A 9,913-nucleotide genomic window follows, 5' to 3' on the forward strand; every position below is an offset into this window, starting at 1 on the left:
TCTAGTAGTTTTACGAATGTTTTTATGTTAAATAACATTGAAATTATCTTTGAAATGAAAATATCAGTTTGTTTTGAAAGCGAGTCGGCTTGCCTAGTTCCACAATAGGCGCCATCACGACAGGGGTTAGTTTGGGTCGTGACAGATTGGTATAAGAGCCTAGGTTACATAGGTCTCACGAGTCATGAGCGGGTTTAGTAGAGTCTTGCGGATCGGTACGGAGACGTATGTACTTATCTTCAGGAGGCTGCAGAACCTTTAGGAAACTCCACATTCTTGAATTCTTGTCGTGCAAATCTATTGATTCTAGTAACTAAACATCTATTGTTTCATTCTCTCACAGATGGTGAGGACTCGTGGTACCGGTCAGGAGGGCCAGCTACCAGTACCACCAGCCAGGTCCGTGAGAGGCCGAGGTCATGGTAGAGACCGTGGTAGGGGCAGAGGTGCAGCCCGTACATCAATTGGGGCAGTACCTACAGATCCACCGGTTGTCCCAGATCAGGACCAAGTTCCAGTTATTAATGCACCAGCTCAGGCACCACCTGTGCCTATTGTGGTTCCAGGCCTTTAGGAGGCCCTAGCTCAGATTCTGACAGCGTGTACTGGCCTTGCTCAGGCAGTCTCTATTTCGACGGCCGCAACCACTCTTCAGGCCAGGGGAGGCACTCAAACTCCTGTCGCTCGCACACCCGAGCAGGTTATTCAGGGACTTCAGACACCAGAGCTACCACCAGCCCAGTCGGTTGTTGTTGCTCAGGATTATGTGGTTCCTGCCATGCCTGAGGATGATCAGCGTAGGTTGGAAAGGTTTGGGAGACTTCAGCCACCACCTTTCAGTGGCACAGAGAGATAGGATGCTCAGGACTTTTTAGACAAGTGTCAGAGGATACTCCGCACTGCTGGTATTTTGGAGACTTGTGGGGTCTCATTCACTACTTTTCAGTTTTCTGGGGCTGCACTCAGATGGTGGGAGACTTACGAGAGGCGTAGGCTAGTTGGCGCAACACCCCTTACTTTGCAGCAGTTCTCCGTGATCTTTTTGGAGAAGTTCGTGCCTCGATCCCACAGAGAGGAGTTGCACGGATAGTTTGAGTGGCTTTGCTAGGGTGATATGTCTGTGACACAGTATGAGATACGGTTCTCCGAGTTTGCCCGTCATGCGATCTGGTTGGTTCCCATGGACAGGGAGAGGATCATGAGGTTTATTGATGGTCTCACTTATCAGCTACAGTTGCTCATGACCAGAGAGAGGGTTTCAGGTCCTACTTTTGATAAGGTTGTCGACATTGCTCGACAGATTGAGATGTTTCGCGGTCAGGACAGGGTTGAGAGGGAGGCCAAGAGGCCTTGTGGTCAGGGTGGATTCAGCAGTGCTCTTTTTGGGGGTCAGTTCCAGCACAATAGAGGTCGTTATTTTAGACAGACTCAGTCAGCTCGGCCATTTCATCGGGGTGCATCATCTGGCCATGGTTCTCATAGTTCTCATCAGGTCCACTCATCACTTAGTGCCCTTCCAGCTCAGAGTTCGTCCCATGCTCCACCTGTTCAGGGCTCTTCCATGCCAGGTTCTTCTACTAGTTATCTCGGTGCTAGAGGTTCCCTTCAATTTCCGCCGCCAGCACCAAGGAGTTGTTTTGAGTATGGGGAGCTTGGGCATATGTGGAGGTAGTGTCCTCGTCGTCATGGAGGTCTATCTCAGCAGAGGAGTCAGCCTCCGACTATAGCACCAGTTACCTCACCACCGGCCCAGTCAGCTCGGGGTGAAGGTCAGTCAGCTAGGGGTCGCCCTAGAAGGAGAGGCAGATCAGGCGGTGGCCAGGCCCGTTTCTATGCCCTCCCTACCAGACCAGATGCTATTGCTTCAGATGTTGTGATTACAGGTATTGTCTCAGTTTATCATAGAGATGCCTCAGTATTATTTGACCTTGGTTCCACGTATTCAGATGTTTCCTCGTATTTTGCCCATTTTCTGGATATGCCCCGTGAGTCTCTAGTTTATTCTGTTCATGTATCTACTCCTCTGGGCGATACTATTATTGTGGACCGCGTATATCGGTCATGTGTGGTGACTATTGGGGGTCTAGAGACCCAAGTGGACCTTTTACTACTCAGTATGGTCGACTTTGATGTGATATTGGGTATGGATTGGTTATCTCCATGTCATGCTGTTCTAGATTGTCACACTAAGATGGTGACGTTGACTATGCCAGGAATTCCAAGGGTTGAGTGGAGCGGTTCTGTAGATTATGTGCCAAGAAGGGTGATTTCATATTTGAAGGCTCAGCGCATGGTTGAGAAGGGTTGCCTATCTTATTTGGCTTTTGTGAGGGAAGTTAGTGCAGAGATTCCTATCATTGATTCTATTCCGGTCGTACGTGATTTTTCGGATGTGTTTCCTGCAGACCTGTCAGGCATGCCGCCTGACAGAGATATTGACTTTGGTATTGATTTGGTGCCGGGCACTCAGCTCATTTCTATTCCACCGTATCATATGGCACCGACGGAGTTGAAGGAATTGAAGGAACAACTTCAAGAACTCCTTGATAAGGGGTTTATTTGGCCTAGTGTGTCACCTTGGGGTGCACCGGTTCTATTTGTGAAGAAGAAGGATGGTTCCATGAGAATGTGTATTGATTACAGGTAGTTGAACAAGGTCACAGTCAAGAACAAGTATCATTTGCCTCGTATTGATGATTTATTCAACTATCTTCAGGGAGCGAGGGTGTTCTCCAAGATTGATTTGATGTCTGGTTATCACCAGCTGAAGATTCGGGATTCAGATATTCTTAAGACAGCTTTCAGGACCCGATATGGCCATTATGAGTTCCTGGTGATGTCTTTTGGGCTGACCAATGCCCTAGCAGCGTTCATGCATTTGATGAATAGTGTATTCCAGCCCTATTTGGAATTATTCATCATTGTATTCATTGATGACAACCTGGTGTACTCTCGTAGCTAGGAGGAGCACGCTCAACATTTGATGATTGTATTACAGAGATTGAGGGAGGAGAAGCTTTATGCAAAGTTCTCCAAGTGTGAGTTTTGGCTCAGTTCACTAGCATTCTTGGGACACGTAGTGTCCAGCGAGGGTATTCAGGTGGATCCGAAGAAGATCGAGGCGGTGCAGAATTAGCCTAGACCGTCCTCAGCCACGGAGATTAGGAGCTTTCTTAGTTTGGCGGGTTATTACTGTCTCTTTGTGGAGGGATTTTCATCTATTGCATCTCCCTTGACCAAATTAACCCGAAAAGGTACTCCATTCAGGTGGTCGGATGAGTGTGAGGAGAGCTTTCAGAAGCTCAGGACTACTTTGACCACATCTCCAGTGTTAGTTCTGCCATCAGCTTCAGGTTCTTACACCATGTATTGTGATGCCTCGAGCGTAGGCATTGGTTGTGTTTGATGCAGTAGGGTAGGGTGATTGCCTATGCCTCGCACAAGTTGAAGAACCATGAGAAGAACTATCCTGTCCATGATCTTGAGTTAGCAGCCATTATTCACGCCTTGAAGATTTGGCGTCATTATTTGTATGGGGTTCATTGTGAGATCTATACTGATCACCGAAGTCTGCAGTATCTGTTAAAGCAGAAGGATCTTAATTTGCATCAGCGGAGATGGTTGGAGCTTCTTAAGGACTATAGTATCACTATTTTGTACAATCCAGGGAAGGCCAATGTGGTGGTCGATGCTTTGAGTCGTCGGGCAGAGAGTTTGGGAAGTTTAGCATATCTTCCAGCAGCAAAGAGACCTTTGGCATTGGATGTTCAGGCCTTAGCGGGCCATCTTGTCAGATTAGATATTTTGGAGCCTAGTCGGGTATTGGCTTGTGTGGTCTCCAGGTCTTCTCTTTATGACCGTATCAGGGAGCGTTAGTATGATGACCCCTACTTGCTCGTTCTTCAGGATAGGGTTCGGAGAGGTGATGCTAGGGATGTGACTATTAGTGATGACGGCGTGCTGAGAATGCAGGGCCGGATATGTGTGCCTAATGTAGATGGGCTTTGAGAGTTGATTCTTGAGGAGGCCCATAGCTCGCGGTATTCCATCCATCCGGGTGCCGCAAAGATGTACCAGGATTTGAGGCAGCACTATTGGTGGAGGCGAATGAAGAAGGATATAGTTGGGTTTGTGGCTCAGTGTCTCAACTGTCAGCAGGTTAAGAATGAGAATCAGAGACCGGGTGGCTTGCTTCAGAGATTGGAGATCCCAGAGTGGAAGTTGGAGCGGATCACCATGAACTTTATAGTTGGGCTCCCACGGACTTCGAGGAAGTTCGATGCTATTTGGGTTATTATGGATCGGCTGACCAAGTCCGCGCACTTCATTCCAGTTGGTACTTCTTACTCTTTAGAGCAGTTGGCTGAGATTTACATCCGAGAGATCGTTCGCCTGCATGGTGTCCCAGTTCCATCATTTTAGATAGGGGTACTCAGATCGCAGTTTTGGAGGGCCGTGCAGCGAGAGTTGGGTACTCAGGTTGAGTTGAGCACAACTTTTCACCCTCAGACGGACGGGCAGTCCGAGCGCACTATTTAGATATTGGAGGAAATATTGCATGCTTGTGTCATTGACTTTGGGGGTTCATGGGACCAGTTCCTGCCACTCGCAGAGTTTGCATATAACAATAGTTATGAGTCGAGCATTCAGATGTCTTCGTATGAGGCTTTATATGGGAGGAGGTGTAGATCTCTGGTTGGATGTTTTGACCCGGGTGAGGCTAGGCTCTTAGGTACAGATTTGGTCCAGGATGCATTAGATAAGGTAAAACTGATTCAGGAGCGGCTTCGCACGGCGCAGTCTAGGAAGAAGAGCTAAGCGGATAGAAAGGTCTGTGATGTGTCTTTTATGGTTGGGGAGAAGGTTTTGCTGAAGGTATCACTCATGAAGGGTGTTATGAGGTTTTGGAAGAGGGGCAAGTTGAGCCCCCGGTTCATTGGGCCTTTTGAGGTGCTTCAGAGGATAGGGGAGGTGGCTTATAAGCTTGCCTTGCCACCCAGCTTGTCGAGTGTGCATCCAGTGTTTCATGTTTTTATGCTCCGGAAGTATATTGGAGATCCGTCCCATGTTTTGGATTTCAGCACAGTTCGGTTGGAGGGTGATATGACTTATGATGTGGAGCCGGTGGCTATTTTGGATCGGCAGGTTCGAAGTTTGAGGTCAAAGGATATAGCTTCAGTGAAGGTGCAATGGAGAGGTTAGCCTATGGAGGAGGCCACCTGGGATACTGAGCGGGAGATGTGGAGCAGATATCCACGCCTATTCGAGACTCCAGGTATGTTTCTAAACTCGTTCGAGGACGAACGAATGTTTAAGAGGAGGAGGATGTAACGACCCGGCCGGTTGTTTCGAGAGTTATAGCCCTATTTTCCCCATTTATACTTCTTTTTGTGTTATTCAGCTATATTATGTTATATCGGGTTAGTTGGTTTGGGACCGGAGTGGTTTCAGAGTGAATTGAGACACTTAGTCTCTTAAGTAGAAACTTAAGTTGGAAAAGTCAACTGGATGTTGACCTATGTGTAAACAATCTCGGATTTGAATTCTGATGGTTCTGTTAGCTCCGTTAGGTTATTTTGGACTTAGGAGTGCGTCCGGAATGTGATTTGGAGGTCCGTGGTAGAATTAGGCTTGAATTGGCAAAATTGGAAATTTGGCAATTTTGGTCGGCAGTGGAAAATTTGATAACGGGGTCGGAATGGAATTCCAGAAGTTGGAGTAGGTTTTTAGTGTAATTTGTGATGTGTGTGCAAAATGTTTGGTCATTCGGGCGTGGTTTGGTTGGTTTCGGCATCGGTTGCCGAATTTGGAAATCTAGAAGTTTTTAGGCTTAAATCCGAGGGTAATTTGGTGTTTGGATGTTGTTTTGAGTGATTCGAAGGTTCGACTAAGTTTGTATGTTGATATATGACTTGTTGGTATTTTTGCTTGAGGTCCTGAGGGCCTCGGGGTGATTCCGGGTGGTTAACGGATTTGTCGAAGTTGGAATTTGCAGCTGGAGCTGCTGATTCTGCTATTTCCGCACCTGCGGAAGGAAGAGTCGCAGGTGCGAGGCCGCTGGTGCGCGTGGGGAGTGCGCAGGTGCGTAACTTGGGGCGCAGATGCGGAAAAGGGCAATGCTGGGCAGGCTTCGCAGAAGTGGAGGAAACGCGCAGGTTCGCCTTCGCAGGTGCGACGGTTTTGCCGTAGATGCGGAGTCTGGGCGTGTAAGTGAGTTACGCAGGTACGGCTCCTTGGACCGCATGTGCGGTAGCGCGGGTGCGAGAAAATGGCCGCAGGTGCGAGAAGCCTGGGCAGAGGGTACATATTTTACACTTCGCGCATTTTGGTGCATTATTCACCATTTCTATTCGGTTTTTTGAGCTTTTGGGAAAGCTTTGAAGAGGGAATCAAGGGGGTTTCGTTGAGGTAAGTTACTTGAGCCCTAATACTTATATATATGGTGATTTTCCGTTGTTTAATCATTGTAATTAGTGAAAATGAGGGATTAGGGCTTGGAATTTTTGGAGAGTAATGTAAGGATTTGAAGAACCAAACGATGTCGGATTTTGATGAATTTGGTATGGTTAGACTCGTGAGTTAATGAGATTTCTAGTTTTGTAAATTTTATCGGATTTTGAGACGTGGGTCCGGGGGCCGGGTTTGAGCAAATTTCGGATTTTGGTCTAATTTTGTAGCTTTTCTTTTGGAATTCATTCCATTAGCGTATATTGATGGAATTGTACTGATTGTGGATAGATTTGGAGCATTTGGAGGCCGAGTCCAGAGGCAAGAGCATTGCGGGGTAGAGATTTGACCGGTTTGAGGTAAGTAACGATTGTAAATCTAGTCCTGAGGGTACGAAATCCCGGATTTTGTATCATTCTACTATTTTTAGTGACGCACATGCTAGGTGACGGGCGTGTGGGCGTGCACTGTTGGGGATTGTGACTTGATGCGTCCCGTATCAACTGTAAAGTTGCGTACTTTGTTGAAACTATATGACACTTATATGTTTTAGAAAGAGTTTCTGTAAATTGGGCTGAATGCCATGTTTGGGCCTTGCGCCAGTGCTGTTTGGACCCTTAGAGGATTTTCTTACTATCCTCTCATTATCTTTGATTGAAAAATCTATACTCAGTCATGTTTATACTTGTTTACCGCATAACTCAGTTTTATGACTCTATTTTGATGCATATAAATATTTTGGACCGAATGCCCTGTTTTACTGAAATGCCCGAGGGGCTTGAGAGGTTTATGACTGAGTGAGTTTGATGGCCTGATTTGTGAGGATAAGTGTGGATCGGGGCTGTCCGCATGCAACATACTTTATTATTATAGCACGTGAGTTGTCCGTGCAGCACGTGAGTTGTCCGTGCAGATTATAGCGCTTGGGCTGAAGGAGCCCCTACGGAGTCTGTACACACCCCCAGTGAGCGCAGGTACCTACTGAGTTCGAGTGCCGAGTGCCGAGTGCTGAGTGACTGGGAGACATGAGTGATTGTGAGGTATGCCCGAGTGGCAAGAGTGATTGTGAGATTTGCCCGAGGGGCTGTTTATGATTTCATCATTTTTGCTCACCTTTGCATTTCTCTCTGTTTGAAAACTGTTGAAATGATTTTTACTGGAACTGGGTTTAAACGAGATGTTTTGATTCAAACCCTGATTTTAAAAGCATGTGGTATTTTACTTAGATTTCCCGATATGAATGTTATATGCTTTATTGATCGTCACTACTGCTCAGTCTTTATTTATTGTTGTTACTTACTGAGTTGGCGTACTCACGTTACTCCCTGCACCTTGTGTGCAGATTCAGGTGTAGCTGGACACGGTAGCGGTTATTGATTGTTCTGGTTGCAGATTTTCTTGGAGATAGCAAGGTAGTTGTTTGGCGATCGCAGCCCCTGCTCTTCTCCCTCTTATCTTTCTCTAGTTGTATTTAGCTATTTTTCAGGCTGAGTTAGCCTTGATATTGTTAGACAGATTATAGTAGATGCTCATGACTAGTGACACCCCGATGTCGAGCTTTTTCTTTTGCACTTTTATTTTGATTGGAACTCCTTTACGAAGGTTTTTATGTTAAATAACATTGAAATTATCTTTGAAATAAAAATATCGGTTTATTTTGGAAACGAGTCGGTTTACCTAGTTCCACGATTGGCGCCATCACGACAGGAATTAGTTTGGGTCGTGACATAACCACTAAACAATAGTGGTTTGTGAAAATGTGTCTTCTTTTTGCCAAATTTGTTTGGCTTCTGTCTTTAAGTTATAAGAAAGGGGATAGTTAAATGTTTTAAACAGAAATATGTTTAATAGCATTACTGCTGTTTTAAGTTCTTATAATATTTTAGTTATAAGAATTAACCTTTGGGTAATATAGCCTTGTGCTTATATCCCGTGTACCCATTTTGAGAATAATCAACATTCTATTTAAGTTATTGTAAAGGTTAATTACTTTAAATGTCATTCTTTAGTTTTCTTTTATATAAGGTATTTAGGAGTGGCCACAGCATCTTGAGTACTTAATATAAAAGAAATTGAGTTATTTAATCACATAAAATTTAGTGATTAAAAATTATAATGACATCTATTTAGTCCGGTTATCTTATTAAAGTGGTAACCCGGCCCTACAGGGAGGTATTATTTTGGTGAGATTAATTAGAATAAGATAGTAAATCTTTAAGTTGAAAATTATCTTATGCCTACATGTACGTATTAATTTTTGCGTATTTTGGTTTACTAGTCTAATAAAGTAAAGTAAATTCTCTGCATAGGTTGCAACCTCTGCCCATAGGAGGGTCCAGAATTTACTTAGAATCAGTATTTTACGCGATTCACCTTTGATGGATTGTACTTCATAGCTTATGCGTGCTTATCCTTATTTTGTAGTCTTTACAACTTTTCCTACCGCTATTTTTAATGAGAATGCTCGAATTCCAATACTTTCTGGTGACAATTATGCTGAATGGAAGGAGAAAGTCCTTCTCACTTTAGGGTGCTCGAATTTGGATCTGGCACTCCGTGTGGAAGAACCACCTATTCCCACGGAATCAAGTTTGCCAGAGGCTAAAGCTAATTATGAGCGGTGGGAGCGATCTAACCGCCTAAGTTTAATGCTCATAAAAGCCCACATAAGCCAAAGCATTAGGGGTTCTATCCCTAATAGCGATAAGGTCAAATATTACATGAAGGCAATTGATGAACAATTCGTAAGCTCTGGCAACGCATTGGCCAGCACTCTTATGAAGAGGCTCTCAAGTATGACTTTTGAGAGAAGTCGTACAGTGCGTGAGCACAATATGGAGATGAGAGACATTGCTGCTAAACTCAAGTCCCTTGAGGTTGATATGTCTGAACCATTTCTTGTGCATTTCATTCTCAACTCTCTTCATACAGAATATGATCCGTTTAAGATTTCTTACAACACACATAAGGATAAATGGTCAATCAATGAACTTTTGACCATGTGTGTTCAAGAAGAAGAGAGGTTGAAGCATGAAACACCTAAAAGTGTTAATATGGTGACTCATGGTAAGAGAAATGCAAAGAAGGGAAAAAGTGTTCCCATGAAGAAGAAGAAAAGTACCTTTGACAAAGATGCTTGCCGTTTTTGTAAGAAGAAGGGACACTAGAAGAAGGATTGCCTGAAATACAAGAAATGACTTGAGAAGAAAGGTAATTTTATCTTTGTATGTTATGAATCTAATTTTACTGAAGTTTCTGATAATACATGGTGGATTGATTCTGGTGCTACAATTCACATTGCCAAAATCATGTAGGGCTTTCTAACTCAGAGGAAGTTGATAGGAAGTGAACAATACGTCTATTCTGGCAATAGGACACGTTCACATATGGAAGGCGTGGGGACTTATAAGCTCATTTTGAAGGATAGTTTTTACTTAGATTTAGAAAACACTTTTTATGTTCCAGA

The 9,913-nt window shown here is 44.5% G+C and overlaps 1 protein-coding gene across 1 annotated transcript; it reads left to right on the forward strand.

The window, feature by feature from the left end:
- Positions 1 to 1,240: 1,240 nt before the first annotated feature.
- Positions 1,241 to 9,614, forward strand: LOC138901114 (uncharacterized). The gene is made up of 2 exons (XM_070188849.1): positions 1,241 to 1,388; positions 8,872 to 9,614. Exons 1-2 carry the CDS (start codon positions 1,241 to 1,243, stop codon positions 9,612 to 9,614), a joined length of 891 nt encoding a protein of 296 aa, XP_070044950.1.
- The last annotated feature ends 299 nt before the right edge of the window (positions 9,615 to 9,913 follow it).

The sequence above is a fragment of the Nicotiana tomentosiformis genome, chromosome 11, assembly GCF_000390325.3.
Source record: "Nicotiana tomentosiformis chromosome 11, ASM39032v3, whole genome shotgun sequence".
Taxonomy (NCBI): Eukaryota; Viridiplantae; Streptophyta; class Magnoliopsida; order Solanales; family Solanaceae; genus Nicotiana; species Nicotiana tomentosiformis.

Excerpts from the sequence above, each read along its gene's own strand:
- LOC138901114 (XM_070188849.1), top strand. The coding sequence starts at position 1,241 with ATGACCAGAGAGAGGGTTTCAGGTCCTACTTTTGATAAGGTTGTCGAC. Across the intron at positions 1,389-8,871 it reads CAGCAGTGCTCTTTTTGGGG|TCTTTACAACTTTTCCTACC; the intron begins GTCAGTTCCAGC and ends CTTATTTTGTAG.